Raw genomic sequence first — 16,263 nt, 5'->3', positions numbered from 1 at the left:
ACACTGTTAAGCATTGCATTTGTTGCTCATCACTCTGGCATGCATTCTGAGGGCATCTCAAATTGTTTTACCTTTGACACTTTTGATTCAGATGCTTGATGAGAAACTGGAGATGTGCAAATATTCAATACTTTGAATAGCTTATATATAAAATTAGCTGTTCAATTTCATTTGCCTGCACCTTTTCTATTCGAGCTATTCTAGCCTTTTAACACTAGCATATTGTGGAGTTTTTTTGATTTGAACTTGCGGCCACACAATATGACATTTCCAAGCAGCATTCGCTAGAGGCAGCACCTCTTGCATATCACATCAGTGAAATTGCCCTTCCATCATAGAATTGACTGTTTGCTTGATACTATGGTTCACGAACGGCAACATGCATGTACTTGACTTTCATAAAACAGACGCGCTGCGATCATGTAGAGCCACCGCAGCTGAGCTGATGAGCGCTTATGGGTTTAGAAAAGCAATGGTGAAATTGTATTTAAGGATGCACTGTCCTCCAGAAGCACTACTCACACCAGCCCCGTAGCTATGGGGCTTCCCAACCAATCACTCATTGCTTCCCTCGACCAACTTCTGCCCATCTTCACCTTTCAGAAAAAGTGTTGCATATGGGAAGTCTTAGCTTAAAGTACATGCGTTCAATAGGGCAAATGTTCTCAGACTGGGTTCCCAGGAGTTGTGTGGGCTGCTTTGTGGCTTCCATGAGCACTCACACTGGCCTGCCTTTCTCTCTACCACTTGTTGCGGACGCGTGCAGACTAGACGCAGTAGTGTACCTGATTTTAACTCGAGTAAAGTGGAGTTCTGGGCCAGTTGGTACGACATGATTTACAGGGAGGCTTAGTGCGAGACAGACGAGGACAAGAGAGGCACACAAGGTGTGCGCTAACTTACTACTGAAATTGAAAGCGAAAGAAATTGTGTGAGCTCGAGGAAACATGTACACATGCTCAGCTTTGCACTGAATTTGGAAAAAGGGGATAGACAAGTCAAACTCAACCAAGAAAATCTAGGGCCACCCGAAGACAGATAAAACATGGAAAAAATACCAGAAGCAACGAAAGATTACACAGCATTTAGAAATAAAACTTCCTTTTTCAACAGAGCAACTGACGTTTCACTTAAGCACTTATTGGTTCCTAACTAATAAATAAATGATGCCTCAAGAAGCTCTCTTGCTAGTTGTCCTTTAGAATGGCCAAGAACTTTTGTTTTCTTGTAAAGTGGATGGCATTTGCAGCTCAAACAATGCTTAGGCAGGTTGTTAGATTGCGATGATTTAAAGGATGCAGTGTGTTCCCTTAAGCGCTCATTAAGACATCGGCCAGTCTGACCTATATAGACGCGGCCACACTTCGTATACAACACCTACTTTGCAAGCAACAAACTTAGTTGCATGTTTGACGCTACAAGCCGGTTTCTTATGGCTTTGGCTCACCAGTGTGCAAAGACTTGACAGTTTTTGAGGTGCCATAAAAACGTCTACACCAAACATTCCAGCTATCATCTTTATGTTATGCGATATGCGGTGAGCGTAGGGCACCACCACGTATTTCTTTTTCTGTCTAGCATTAGAGGCAGTGCTGGGAACAGGTTCACTCTTTTCATGTTTCTGTAGCTGATTAAGCAAGCCTTCCGCGACACCCGTCAGCACAGAAACAGGATAGCCAGCATCCTTGAATGGTTCGGCCTGAAGTGCAAAACTCTATTCCACTTGGTGAATGTACGACTTGGACAGCGCGGATCTAAAAGACATGGAGATTATACCACGCTTCACGAGTTTAGATGTGAGGAATGATACGGTAGAGGGGTCTTCTTAGTGCATGGCATATAGGCCCAACAAATGTGGCTTGTCATGTTAAAACACAGTCTTAAATCTAAAAACTGAAAAAAGTTATTTTGTGGCAGTTCAAGGGTAAAATTCATGGAACTGGTGATGGCAAAAAACCGCCCCAGGACTGAGTCAGCAACCAAATCATTGTTATCATTTCTTAGTTGTGAAAGGACCAGAAAATCATTCACAAATCTAAAAACATGAGCCACACAATCATTACTCACATTCTTGCTAGGTAAAATTTTGCTAGAAAAATTTTGCACGAAACAGGAGCTACACAAGAGCTGATACACATTTCTCATTTTTGGACATAACATTTTTCCTCAAAGCTAATAATACAGTAAAAGCTCGTTAATTTCGGACTTCTAGGGATCGTAAGATATGTCCGAATTAACCGAATGTCCGAATTATCAAGAGAACAAAAAAAAAAAAACAAAAAAACATGCACGATTTTATCTCAACATACCTTTATTACTTAAAGTAATCACGGATGCTTGTCTGTTTTCCCGCAGAAACCCGTGCGGATACTATTTTCCTCAGTCCTTCCAGGTGCTCAGCAGCGCGCATGCCATCTGCAGTGCCCCAACAAAATTCCTCTAACACAACGAGGGCCTCTGCTGCTTCCTTCACAGTGCGAGGGGGCCGAGGCTGCTCCTCTCGTAGCCCCTCTTCCTCCTCCGAATCTTCGCCGTGCAGTACGTCCCGGACAATTTCTTCCTCAGTTAGAGAGCCGGCTGTAGCAACGCCGTCATCAATGCTGATGTAATCGGCGAGTGTCACCGCATCCAGCAGCACACCTCCGAAATCCGGGCAGTCATCTGCATTGTCGTCGGGCGACACCTCTGCCACTGTGTCATTGCAGGGCTCAGGAAAAACGAAGCCACTGTGTCGAAAACAGTTAGCGATGACGTGCGCAGGCGTGTTCTTCCAAACGTAGGCAAGAATGTTGACCGCGCTCAGAAGATCCACGTCGTACTGCTTACCGACTTCATTGCACAGTATCATGCGTTCCAGCACGCGCCTGCGGTATTTAGTCTTCACATACTGAATTATACCTTGGTCCATCGGTTGGAGGGCTGATGTAGTTGTTGGGCGGCAAAAAAACAACTTCAATGTTGTTCAGTCCGGTGGCACTGTTATGTGCACTACAGTTGTCAAGGACAATTAACACCTTGCGGCTCTTCGCGGAAAACTGTCTAACTTTTGTATCCAGCCGCGAAACATTTCCGATGTCATCCAGGCCTTTTTATTAGCCCGGTACTCCACCGGAAGAGCAGGCTCGTTAAAGCACCGTGGCTTTTGTGCCTTTCCAATGACGACAAGCGGCAAGCGCTCTGTCCCTGTCATGTTTGCGGCTAAAAGAACGGTGACTCGTTCTTTACTCCTTTTTCCTCCGATGCAGGGATCTCCTTTCATTGTCACAGTCTTGTCAGACAATGCCTTAAAGAAAAGTGCTGTTTCATCAGCATTAAAAATGTCATTTGGCTCATATGCTGCGATATGTTCCAGCAGCTGAGCGTTCTTCCAGCTGTTGGCAACATCTTCGTTGACGGCACCTCTTTCGCCGCACACAGTCTTGAAAACGAGACCATGTCTGTCTCTAAAGCGCGCACACCACCCTTCTGACGCTTTGAATCCATCGATATGCATCATCAGTGCAAACCTCTCGGCCTGCGCCATGATGAGGGGTCCACTCAATGGGAGGTTTGCATCACTCGAGTTGACCACCCACCGAAGCAAGGCTTCTTCCAACTCCGGATGAGCTGCTGTTCGCAGACGCTTTCTTGACGCTTGGAACTTCTCGCTTTCGAACGCCTGAAGAATCTGTTCATTTTTTACCTATGTGCTTAAAGTACTCCTTTTAACATCATATTTTTTCATTGCTTTTTGACGGGAGAGCCCGTTCTTAAGGACCCGCAAAATTTCCACTTTGGTAGCCAAGTCCTTGGCCTCGTCGCTCTTCGGCCGTTTCGCCGGTGTTGCCATCGTGGGCGAGTACGGTGATACCAGCGCACAACAGAGAAGCAATGAGCCGCACTAAAGCGAGCAGTCTTCAATACAACAGCGTAGCGCACCGACAGCAGCAAAACGACAAAATGGCACCGCCAGTAACGTCGACTCGTGAAAAAACAAGAAAAAGCGCCCATCCAGCCACAAGTCGAGCCAAGTTGATTAATTGATGTCCATGGCGATGCTGCTTTTGGGTGTATCTATTGCGCCGCGTTCGTCTTATTTTCGTTTTTCGAGCCTCGGTAGCTGCCCGAAGTTGTCCGAATTATCCGTTGTGCGGTCAAATCCGTCCGAATTAACGAGAGTTCCGTCCCATAGACTCCTATACATAATTCTGGGGACCAGGCGTGAAGGTCGAATTATCCGATTTTCCAAATTAACGGGAGTCGAATTAACGAGCTTTTACTGTAGTAGAAATAAGGTAAAACATAAGTAATTCTATAAATACTCCTCTTTGAGGCCGCACCCATTCTGAAAGGCGACGCTACCGGACAGATCAGTGCTCTCACGAACAGCAACAAGGAGTTCATCGTGTGGCACCGAGTAGAAAAGTTCCTCAATGTCCACCGAGAAGCCACAGTTCGCTTCACGTAGGTCGTCACACAGCACTTCAACCACTTGGTCCGCACTGCTCACTTTGTAAGGATCTTCAATTTGCGGCGTACTGAGATGAAGATATAAGAATTTGCCGACTTCTGCTTGCCAAGAATCTCGCTCTGTGACTATAGCTCTTAATGGGCACTGGAGCTTATGCGTCTTAGCACTGAAGAAGACATTCAGTACTTGACCTTCGCTCTTCTGCACACTCTTGCTCAGCCGTTCCAAATTTAGTTCATTTAGGAGTGCAATGGCCTTGGTCTTGACCCTTCTGGGTTTTAACATTGTTATTTTGAAGTTTTTCTGAATGGCCCAGTTGCCATTCAGGCCCAGTTTGCCATCTATGAAATCCGAATAAGTAGTTACACGTTTCTGTGCACAGCCCAATAGTTCAAAGTTCAGGAATGTGAGGGAACCTTTGTATTGTCTAGTTTTCTGTGTTTTGAGATATGCCTGAGCATGTTAGCATGTTGATCACAAAAAACTGCAGAAATGACCTGGACATTTAAAAAAGGGGGGGGGGGGGGGGGCGTTGACAAGAAATCCTGCCTTATTGTGTTGCATTTGGGGGCCAGTTGTGACTGTGGGGGGGAAGGGGGAGGGGGGTATCCATGGCAGATATTATGAATGTTAATAGAGTAGAATGTCGAGCTAGTTGGTCATACATGATGAAACACTCAGCAGAATAGGTGACCAGCACATAGGAGAGGCGCACAGACACACACATAAACTAGGACGATGCTGCACTGACAACTAATTACCTATTTGTACACCAACACCTTCTCAACTTCTAAGTACACACCACTTCATCTTGCAGTGTCCTCCCAGGATCTAAAAATCTTTGTTTGAGAACCCCTGTTCTCGGTTTTTTTTTTTTTGGATTTTTCCACTTTTTTTATTCTTCCAAATGTCCTTGTAGCCCTGGTTGACTACCCCGTAATGTTGTTTCATAACTACTTTAACTATTGTTGTGCCATGCCCTGTGCTTTAGGCGTCATTCACTGGTGCTAAACTCTCGCCATATCAAAGGCCCTTTAGAAGTGACAAGTTGACGTGGCTACTCCCAGTGGCTCACAATGTTTTTGTTGCTTTACACTAGTGTTTCTCATATGGGGGTCCATGAAGCGATTTTCAGGGTCTGCGAAAACCACGCCCATATAAAGAATGAGAAAGGTCATGAGGTGGGTCTGGCCTGGCTAGACAGTTTTTCAGGGATAAGAGCACGGAGGTTCAAAGCTAACTTCAGTTTCCCAAAGTGAAACAAACTCGAGAGGAGTGCGCAAAAGAGAGAAAGAGAGAGCACGTCTATGGCATTTGTTGATGCTGGCATCAGTGAAACTCTAGCTTTAGCAGCACTGCCAGATGGGGCTGCAATGCAAAGTGTCTCGGGTGTCCAATGAGCAAGCGGCGCGGTGTTGGGAGGAGTGGAATCCCATCTAGTGGCATGCATACCTCTTCTTTCTAGAGGCTGGCGCCAGCGCGTTGCCTCTTCCCCGCATCCTCTGCATGCTGTGGCGCACTGGCTTATCAAGTGTGCATTTTTTAGAGGCCAGTTTAGCCTTGACTCGATCCCGATTCCATGACCTGCTCCTGGAACTGCAGGAGCAGCCCGTACAAGATTGCTTCACAAGATCCCCCTTTGCTCTGAAGGCACTTTCACTGGTCCACAAGGGTTCCCCGACATATTCATTGCTGAGAGTATCACAAGATTGTAATTCTTTTGTTTCAGGTTGATCAAAGAGCTTATCAATGATTAACCGGAGTTGTAAACTGCTTTTGCACCAGGATTGCTAGAATAGTCATTTATCTGTATGTATTTTTTATCATTATTTTCTGTCAGGTGGAGCAGTTTAGTAAGTGGAGAAAATGGCAGTTCAAGTGATGAGTCATCATCTAACAATGGCCAAGACTCTGACACATTTTTGATGGGGCTGAATTTAGCAGGGAGTGACCTTGTGGCATCTGTTCGGCAAAGGTAAATGGTTCTCATACTTATTTTATTGAAATGGCAGTGCCATATTACAAATACAACGCGTTTTTAAAAATTGTTATTGGTGCTTATTTTGAAGGTGATGGAAGGATTAAGGTAGCTGTTCACTTGCCAGTTTCAGCATTTGCTTGCTATATTGTAGTAGCACTATTCTGCCGTGGAGGTTTGTTTTTGTGTGTTGCTCATTTTGTGTGTTCATCGCTTGGGCTGTTTACAATTTGAAATGGCTGTCTGAATGGCCCTGACGACAGAGCTTTCACTTTGCCTAGAACATGGCTGCTGTTGTGCATTTCGACTCCGAAACTAAAAAGGCTAGAACCAAAGGTGGCAAGATGGAAAGTGACCATAAGAGCTGTTAACTGTGGAGCTACAGACACAGGCTCAAGGCGCCCAAGTACTGTGGCATGTCAGTATATGTTAAAGAACCCCAGGTGGTTGACATTATCTAAATCCCTCCAATGCGGTGTCCCTCATAGCCTGAGTTGCTTCTGACATTAAATCCCATAAATCATAACCAGTAAATAAGTTGCATGTAGTCTGTGTTAAAATTTCTGTTAAAGTACATTTTCTCAAGCTTTTGTCTTCCCAAACAGTGTTCAGGTTACACTTGGCTTGATAAAATTTTAAATACTCAAGTAGTGTGAGTGTAAGCTCTGTTTTTTGAGCTTGCTACCAGCTTTCTGCTTTAAACCAAACCTGTGGTTATTGTGAATTCAAAGCTCAAGACATATAGTGATGTAAGCAGTATGGTTTGGATGCTGAATTTTTTTGTTGGTGCCACATTCACCTTTTAACTGGTCATATTTACTGCTCCTTGCTTATAATCATTTTGATTACAGGCGTATATTTAAGGAATGCTGCGGGTAATTTATAAATGTTTTTCATAGTTATTTTTGAGGTCAAGGAGGGAAAAGACAAAAGCAGGGAGATTGATCCTTCTTATTTCCAACTGGCTGCAGTCTTGAATTTTTTGTAATAAAGCATTTGAAGGACTGCTTTCTTTTGTATTGCTAGCTGCTCAGAATTGCTGCTGTTTGCCTTATTGCATGCAGTATTCCATATGTGTGCTCCATTAAAGTATACTGCCTCTACTAGGACTGTTACTCAAATCAGCTGAGAGGCAGCAAAAATAATATAGTTTTGTTACTGTCATGTAGTGCAAGGAGGAGTGCTTTTTACTACAACATTTCAGAGTGACATCTAGTTGATCAACTTTTGCATCTCTGGAGTTTTGCTAATTGTTTCAATTAGAAAGTCGTTAGGCATCAAAATAAACTGCCAGTGGCATAGTCCTTAGCATATTCTTATTTATACTTTTATTTCAAAGTTTTTCCCTGGGCCTGTCGCAGCAGGGCTAGTCAGTCGGCGAGTTGTGCAGACCAGCCTTGTCCCCAAACTGCCCCCACCTCGTATAGACAGCTTGGACAGGAAGGGTAGGAACGTGCCCAAAGGAGAAATAATTGGTCTGCAAAGAGAAGTATGTTCAGCTGAATTTTTCGAGGATGTGGGTATGAGTAATAGAGAGATTCAAGTCGGGAAGGAAGTGTCTACAGGGATTCCTGCAAATGTGGGTAGTGTTAATCACTTTGCTTCTTGTAGAAGAGGGCTTCATCACCTGAAAGTGAACTTGAGGAGATCATAAGTACCTGATATAATCCTGGCGTGACCATGTATCCATTTAGCTGTTGTTATGGAGGGCCTAAGGGCATGGAAGATGTCATTGAATTCATTTTGGAGAAAGTGTGTGATTACAGAGCACAGAATGCAGCCATTGATTCTTTTGTATATTGTGTAAAAGGGGAAGAGGGAAGCTGGATTACAGAGATGATGGCACATGCAACAATTAGGAGCTTAAGAGAACTGTGGGAGTGGTACTGTGTGGTCCAGCCATGTGGGTGGTGGGAGAAAGGGAGTGGGTTTCGTAATCTTGCTGCTTGGGGAGAGTATGGCATCCATATAAGCAGTGGTATGGGAGAAAAGAGGGGTGAAATGGTGTAAGTGGCCCAGTGTAGGTTAGTGGAACATATTTCTTGGAATGTGGGCGAGGGGAAGATTTGATGGGAGGAAGGGTTTAGATTATATTGAGGGAGGTCAGTGGAAGGAACGCCCGCCTGCTGCAGGAGCCCTCGGCTTTGGTAGGTGACTGGGAGCCTGGTAGCAGCTACACATTACGTGACAGCAACGCATAAATTAAGACCACCAGTTATCATTGCTAAGCAACCCTCCTAAGTAATACTACTACCTAGCTATACTAAGCAATACTGCTTAGCAATTCTCATTAGTAATATGGCTTAGCCGTGCTACTTGGTATTACTAATTAGTAGCTATACTCCCGGACAACTTTTCTGGCTATGCAGCCAAGGTTGTGGGGGGTGGAACTTCCGTCATGGTGTTACTGCACCATGTAATTTTGGCATGTCTGACCCCAAGTTACGGTTTCGGTATCAGTTCAACCTTTGCTTGAAATTGTAGTTTTCGTGCCGCCAACGACGCAGAAATGACTTTCTGGAATGCTTGAGGCATAAGGGAACGTAAATTTGCGGTTAATAAATATCACGTGCTGCATACATTGCGGAAACAAGCACATTGCGCAAGCATACAGAAACTGGCGGCTAGACGCAGCAGAAGCAACCGACATACTCTTCAGGATATTCCCGGCAGATGAGGCTGCCATCACGTTTGCTCCATGTACTGGAGCAAACGCTGTGGAGCAAACGCTCCATGTACTGGAGCAAACACTAACGTTGTACTGGCTTGTGTTGTATGTAGTACAATAGTGATGTAATAATAGCGTGATTATTTCCATAACGTTATAACATTCCAGAGCCTAATCTGCGAAATTTATGAAGAGACTATATTCTGTTGCGCAGTGAGTGAGTTGATATGTTTCGGCTCTGTCGCTTTGGCTGCATAGTCAGAAAAAGTTGTCAGGGAGTGATTGAGTCAATCACTTAGCAACAATTCATATGGCAGTGCTATCTCATCAACCTTGAAAGACACTTAAGCATCCCTTAAGTTTTCATTAATGTTTTATAAATATGAAATTCATGTTTTTGTGTTCTACAGACGCCACAGCAGTAGTGACGGCCCTCCTGAAGGCATGCACAATGCTCTGGAAAGTTCTTCAAACACAGACAGTGGCCTGGTAAGATTTTTGTCTTTATTATACTGTGATAAGACTCTACTTGTCTGATGCAGTAGAGGGGAACCTGTTAATTTATAGAGAGCTTAAGGGGGGACAGGGCTCTTGGAACATTTTTCTTTATTTTTAGGTTAAATGCAATGCAAATGTGCAGTAATTGTTTTTGTGCTGATTTCAAATATGTAATTATTTTTCTGGTACGTCTACTAGGTTTCAAATTACTTGACATTTTCACTCCTTTGTTTATAGAAACAGTAGAGAGAAAAAACGACTAACCAATTGTAAAACTATTATTAACATGTGGCTATATAGCATATAGTATAAGGAATACAGCGTAGGAGATAAATTTTTAATCAAGGCTATATTAGTCATATTACAACTTGTTGAAGTTCGACATAAGGAAAAAAAGGTTGACAAGTCATTTAAATTAGAGCGCACAGATACATTGGCGAGCATAAAATAAGAAATCTGTCCCCAATGTTGTATAGTTATACACCTAAGAGCATGCTGCAATAAAAATTATTCCTTTATCTGCTCTGGATGCAAAAATATCCCTCTTTTAAATTAGCAAACCATCAAAAATTTGAGTTTTGAGAAAACAAGAAAAAAATGAACTGAGATGGGATTTCTTTGCTCGTTTTCACCTTTTAAAGTGGAATGAATGACGCAGGGAGTGAATAAATTAGTAGTTATATAGGAGATGGGTTTTAGATTCACCATTCTCTCACGTTTCATGCATCGTGGATGTACAAAACGTGTCAGCTGTATTTTGAGCACTCGATCCAGCACGAGACACTACTCTGTATTTGTGTGCACAAGTACCTACAGCCACAACGATGTCTTCTAAGGTTTCTTAGAAGATCAAGCTCTCTGCACAATGGGTTGCTGCTCTGAAGAGGGACAAGTTCAAGCCGACCGTAGCAAGCATACTGTGCGTGAAGCACTGCATGACAGTGACTATGTGCGCAGCTTCTTGATTATGCGGTTCTCAGTACTACCCATGCAAAGAGCATGGCTGAACCGTAACCTGGTCCCTTTGATTTCCTCACACAAAGGAAGTGAATCACCAGGGTGAAAAAGTGATTTTACTAAAAGGAGGATAAATACAAGGGCTTGTACCTTTAATTGAAGTTCTATTACTGGGTGTCAGTTCAGGTCTCATTTGTGTATGGAGCTTTGTGTGAGCCCACAAGCAACTCCTTAACACAGCAGACATAGTTTCAGGACAATGCTTGTGTCTCTACTTTTCGCACAAGGGAACACACTACACACTTCAAAAGCTCATCTGCTTAACACGCTGGTGGCTCTTCACGTGCGAAGGAACAGTTGTGAAGAGCCCACTGTTGCGTCAGAGGTCGTGCCGACTTGCGAAGTGCCTTACCGCATGGCACACGCCTGACATGCTTGCGCAGCCCCTGCGGAAGGTTTATTAGAGGTTCGGGTAGCTCCGGCACATATCTCTCACCTCAGCATAAACATGGGTATGTCCAGATCTCCTACAGTGCGCCAAGCGAGGTTCGCTTCTACATGGGAGAAATGAACGAAACGTTATGCTTTGAAACATATTCTGACTCTTCAAGGTGAGACTGTAAGCACTTCTCAGCTTGGCTTTTATTGAGCTTAAACCGTGGGAGGAGGGAAGGGCTTTAAAGAAGGGGAAAACATTCCCTGTGTCTGCCAAATGTCATGACTTAAGCAACAGCCTTCTGTACAAGCAGGGCTAGGTTTCCAGCATAATAGTTCCATCAAATTCAATCCTGTTGCCACATGCCTCACAGTGCGTGGCCATCGCGCTTTGCTCGCAGTTTATTTGTCCGATATTAGCTGTGTGCTGCTTCGGCCTTTGTGAAATTCTTCCAACATAGAAACCTACGCACTCGGAGGGGGGCATTTTGTACTCAATACCCTGGGCCTTTCTTTATGTCGGCCAAGGTTTCACTGACACCCTTTACGTATGGAATGCATGCACTTTTTTTCCTCCTTGCATATGCTGCGGCCACATTTAGAGTTGTTTCTTTTTTTTTTCAAGTTCTTTTTTTTTTTAATGGCATGTTGAGTTAAGGAACTGGGGATTCCATTTCACTTAATAGCAACATGGCAACATGCAGCTTCGCAAAATGCTGTTATACATACCATAGCAAGCTCCTCAACTCCAGTGGGGTTGTTGACGTCTGGCTGTCGCTTCCCGTAACACTGATGTTGCATTGTTTGCGGAGGCACGGTTGGTACCAACACATACAGTGTACCTTGGTGGTCGCTTGGAGGTCAATAGCGTGCAGTAATCATTTTTACAATTGCACGGAAAGCTCCAATCTGCACGCTATGTAGCACCAAAGCTAGTTTCTGGGGTCCTCAGCTTGTCACCGCACCTTGACCAATCACTGGCAGCGGCGCAACCCACAGTATGCTCTGAAGCATTGGTTGCATTTTTCTACGCAAAAAGACAATTAGCGCTTGTTTTTACCTAATTTCAGTTCAATATTAGTGTTCGTAGCATGGAAAGCTGTAAGATGTTTCTGTAAAGCAAATTTTTGCAAAAAGTGCTTCAGTGTCTCTTTAATAAGTTCACTGCTTCATGGTTCATCGGTGAATCATGTCATTCTTTGATGATGTGTGGCCAGGAGTACTGCATCCCACTACAAAGAAGAGGGACTGATTTTATTTTTGGGTCCTGTCCTACGGCTTCATCATGTGACTCAGTTTTCATGGCCGCACAGCATGAAAGTATATGTTGACTTACTGTGACTCACGCTGCAGTGAACGTTGTGGGGATTCATAATCCCCTGCCCCCATTATAAAGGGCCGCGCATAGTTAACATGCGTGATTACGTGCGCTCTTGGGGAGGACCGCGAGGAGAGGGCACACTGGCCACCATCCCATCCTCCCAGGCTCCCGCGGCGACACTGCACGGGTTTCCTTCTTTCCTACCGGCATACCCGGGAAACCTCCTCTCCCCGAGCCGAGGTGAGATGCGCGTCTGTCGCAGCTCCCTCGGTGTCTTTTGACGGTTGGGCGTGCACGCGCACGTACCAGCATTCCCATCGGGAGACCGCCGCCTTCCCCCTCTGCTCCCGGTTCAGCGCGCACTTACTGCCGCGGGCCGTGAGCACGAAGCCGCACGCAGGTGAGCAGACTACCTCTCACTCCTCATGCGTGCTTCTCCCTTAGGTGGTTCTATTTCACCCCCGTACGCGGCGTTCGCTCGCTACACGGCGGTTATTCTTGAGCGTATTTTTCTTGGCGTTACTCGAGCACAATAAACTGTTCGAGTATGTAACTCGGTGTTTGTCCCCTCTGGCTCGAACCCGCCGCAGTAGCGATTTCTCGCACCGAGGGTTGGGGGTCACAGCTCTGTCTGTTAGGGCTGCATGTCGGGGCTAGAAGGCGACTGTAGCGTCTAGCCCCCCCGTGGTGCATTCTTGCGGGACTAACCCTCATATCTTGGCGCCCGAACGTTGGGCCAGAGGTGCGACAAACCGAGTGTCTGTGTATCGGGTTTTCGACACAGACAGGCCATGGAAGCGAGCATGTCTGACTTTCAGTCTCTGCTAATGCTTTCCGATATGGCTTCCCAACAGCAACCTATTGGCACGGCTGTATCTGCTACAGCCGGTCCATTCACAGAGGCTGACTCTAGCCCCAGTGACCTCATATCGTTTGAGCCGAGCTGTGCTTCACGCGACGCACTCACTCAGACGCGCGGCGACGCAGGGCACTTTTCGCCAAGCGCTATGCCGCGAGGTATGGAGTGCACGGAGCGGCCGCTACCCTGCACATCCCAGCCGGTCGTTCAGCCAGATTTCTCTGGCCAGACCAATCCCCAAGAAGCTATGCTGCGCGACGCTTTGCGCCTCATAGAAAGCCTCACGGGTGTCGTGCAGACGACTCTGCACACATCCGCGCCAGCTGCAAGACCGAGGTTAGAGGTGGTTTTGCCCAGTTATAGCGGTTATCATGATCGTATCAGTGCCAACGAGTACCTGGACCGCATGCTGACTTAACAGCAGGCGACAGGGCTTCCCGATGGCGAGATTCTGACACGCGTTGTGCCAGTCTCACTGACCGATCAGGCTGCCCGCTGGTTTCGCCTCATTGGCCACCGGTCAAGCACGCTGGATGAGTTCCGAAAGCGGTTTCGCGAGGAATTCTTGCCCGCAGATTACGAACGGCGTCTGCGGCGCGAGCTGGAGCTCCGTACTCAGCATCCAGACGAGTCCTTGCTCTAGTGCGTGAGGGCGATGGACGAGTTGTATCGTCTCGCATACCCCTTGGCTCCGAACGGCGAGAAGGTAGAGCGTGTCACGCGACAAGCTCACCCTACCTTCGCAGCCTATCTACGAGGAGTTCAGTTCAGAGATTTAGACGAGCTCGCCTCGGCAGCCAAGCGCATACAGGCGGACATACTCGCTTCGCGCACCTATCAACCACCTCCGCCGGCGTCGCACGCACTTTAGTCGCGATGCGCCTGGAACGGAGGCACTCTTCACCCTCGTTCCCGGGGAGCCGAATTGGTTCCATTCAGTGACGGACAAACGAGAAACGGTTGAGACCTGTCTGACCGAGCTCTCGACCCGTACACGTATGCCATGCGTTCAGCACACGCTACGCCCGGCGAAGACACGCAGAATTGTGGTCGGCATCCCGACACGAGGACGCAAGTGCAACGCGCACCTGCAACGGTAAACCCGGTAGGGAGGTACGGTCAATCGGCGCGCGGCGACAGCAGCCCCACCCGACAACGGCCGACTGCCCTCTGCTACCGGTGCAACCAACCAGGGCACTACGCCAGGGAATGCAGGCGCCCCGCTGCCCGAGAGCACGCGCTTTCGGGAAACGAGCGGAGCCACTGCTGAGCACGACTGCACAGCCGGCGGCGTCAACAGCGGTGCTCAGTGAGTCACACGAACTCCTGGCCCCGTTGGCTTGTCGTTTTGGTCCCCCCAGCGACATGCCAGTGCCACTTATTGAGCTTACTGTCGTCCAGCGTAAGTTCATGGCTTTGCTAGACACAGGAGCGTCCGCTTCGTTGTTTGGCGACGAGGTATGCGAGCATCTCCGTCGGAGTGGGATCCGATTGCGAGAGAGCAACCTCGCCTTCCGACTAGCCAGCGGCACGGCGCACGCGAGCGGTGCCGCGCGGCTTGTGGTGCGATGGGAGAAACGAGTCAGGCGCCAGCGCCTCACCCACCTCCCCGGCCTGTCGGTCCCAATCATTCTTGGTAGAGACTTCCTCGCTAAGACGGGCATTGTTATTGATGTCTGCAATGGAGGATATAGGGAGCGAGCATGTGGCACCCTGAAACCTTTCGTTCAACCTCAAAAAGCATCAGAAGTAACCTTGCTATCAGATGCTACGCGTGCAGACGTACGCAACAAGTGCCCGAAAAAGCTCCTCGAAACGCCTTCGGTCGGGCAGACAAATTCGCCGGTCAACCGCGCCGAGAGAAAAGGTGCGGAGGGGACTGACTCCCCTCCCGCGCGACCCCCTGCCCCTTTTGCGGTTGCACTCTGCGCCGCAGGGGAAGGCAGGCCTCCCCACCCTCTGCTGAACAACTTGAGCCGTTTATCAAGGGAGGAAAAAGCGCGCTTGTCTCAGCTCTTGAACGAGTACAACGCAGTATTCACTGAGCGGCCTGGCTGTACTACGCTAGTAAGGCACAAAATTGAGACAGGCGACGCCGTTCCTTGGAAGTGCAATCTCCGGCCAGTCAGCTTGGCTAAGAGGAAAGCGCTTGATGACGCTCTGGATGAACTTGTCGATACAGGCGTCGTGGAACGTTCAAACAGCCCCTGGGGTTTTCCAGTGGTGCTGGTGCCCAAAAACGACGGAACTACCCGCCTTTGTGTGGACTATCGCCGCCTGAACGAGGTGACACGGAAGGATGCCTATCCACTTCCGAGTATTCCCTCGATCGTGTCCAATGTTGGCGGAGCGAAGTACTTTACTACGCTCGATGCCAGTAGAGGATACTTTCAGGTGGAGATGGATCCCGGTGACAGAGAGAAGACTGCGTTCACCTGTCACAGGGGTCTTTTCCAGTTTACCCGAATGCCATTTGGCCTGGTTGGAGCTCCGGCGACGTACCAGCGTCTTACGGACCGTGTCCTAGGTGATGCAAGGTGGCACCACGCTCTTGCCTACCTAGATGACATTGTGGTGTATTCGGCAACCTTTGATGAGCACTTACGCCATCTCAGGGACGTACTGAAAAGACTGAGGTCTGCGGGAATCACTTTGAACCCAAATAAGACTCAGATAGTGGCGACCCGAATAACCTTGTTAGGGTTCACGCTAGACAATGGACGCCTTTTGCCATGCGAGGAAAAACTCCGGGCGATTCGGCAGTTCCCCTAGCCGACAGATGTAGGCAGACTGAGACGCTTTCTGGGGATGGTGAACTTTTATCGCCAGTTTATCCGAGATTGCGCCGCTCTGCAAGCCCCCTTAACGACTTTGTTAAGGAAAGGTGTTAAGTGGCATTGGGATCCCGAGCAAGAGGCTGCACTGCAAGGCCTCGCTAATGTGCTCGCGGAAACCACAGAGCTGAGGCTGCCTGACCTGAACAGGGAATTTGTGATCCACACGGATGCATGTGACTTGGGTTTAGGAGCAGTTCTGCTTCAGGAGCACGAAGGTAGCCTGAGGCCGGTGGCGTTCGCCAGCCGCTCATTAACTCCCG

General features: G+C 47.4%; 1 protein-coding gene and 1 pseudogene across 4 annotated transcripts in view; both read left to right on the top strand.

Moving 5' to 3' along the window:
- The window catches only part of LOC146205849 (uncharacterized), a 46,995-nt gene that overhangs the window by 24,612 nt on the left and 6,120 nt on the right, over positions 1 to 16,263 (top strand). For all 4 annotated transcript variants that reach the window (XM_084590495.1, XM_084590494.1, XM_084590496.1 and 1 more), the window contains exons 8-9: positions 6,291 to 6,425; positions 9,507 to 9,585. In XM_084590495.1, coding sequence (XP_084446621.1) covers positions 6,291 to 6,425; positions 9,507 to 9,585 — 214 coding nt within the window. The remainder of the gene's footprint in view (positions 1 to 6,290; positions 6,426 to 9,506; positions 9,586 to 16,263) is intronic.
- LOC146205850 (uncharacterized) lies at positions 12,953 to 14,436 on the top strand (annotated as a pseudogene).

The sequence above is a fragment of the Amblyomma maculatum genome, chromosome 1 (assembly GCF_055883805.1).
Source record: "Amblyomma maculatum isolate TAMU_Amacu chromosome 1, ASM5588380v1, whole genome shotgun sequence".
Lineage (NCBI taxonomy): Eukaryota > Metazoa > Arthropoda > Arachnida > Ixodida > Ixodidae > Amblyomma > Amblyomma maculatum.
Note: the sequence above shows the minus strand (reverse complement) of the source record. Positions and strands in the feature narration are given on the sequence as shown.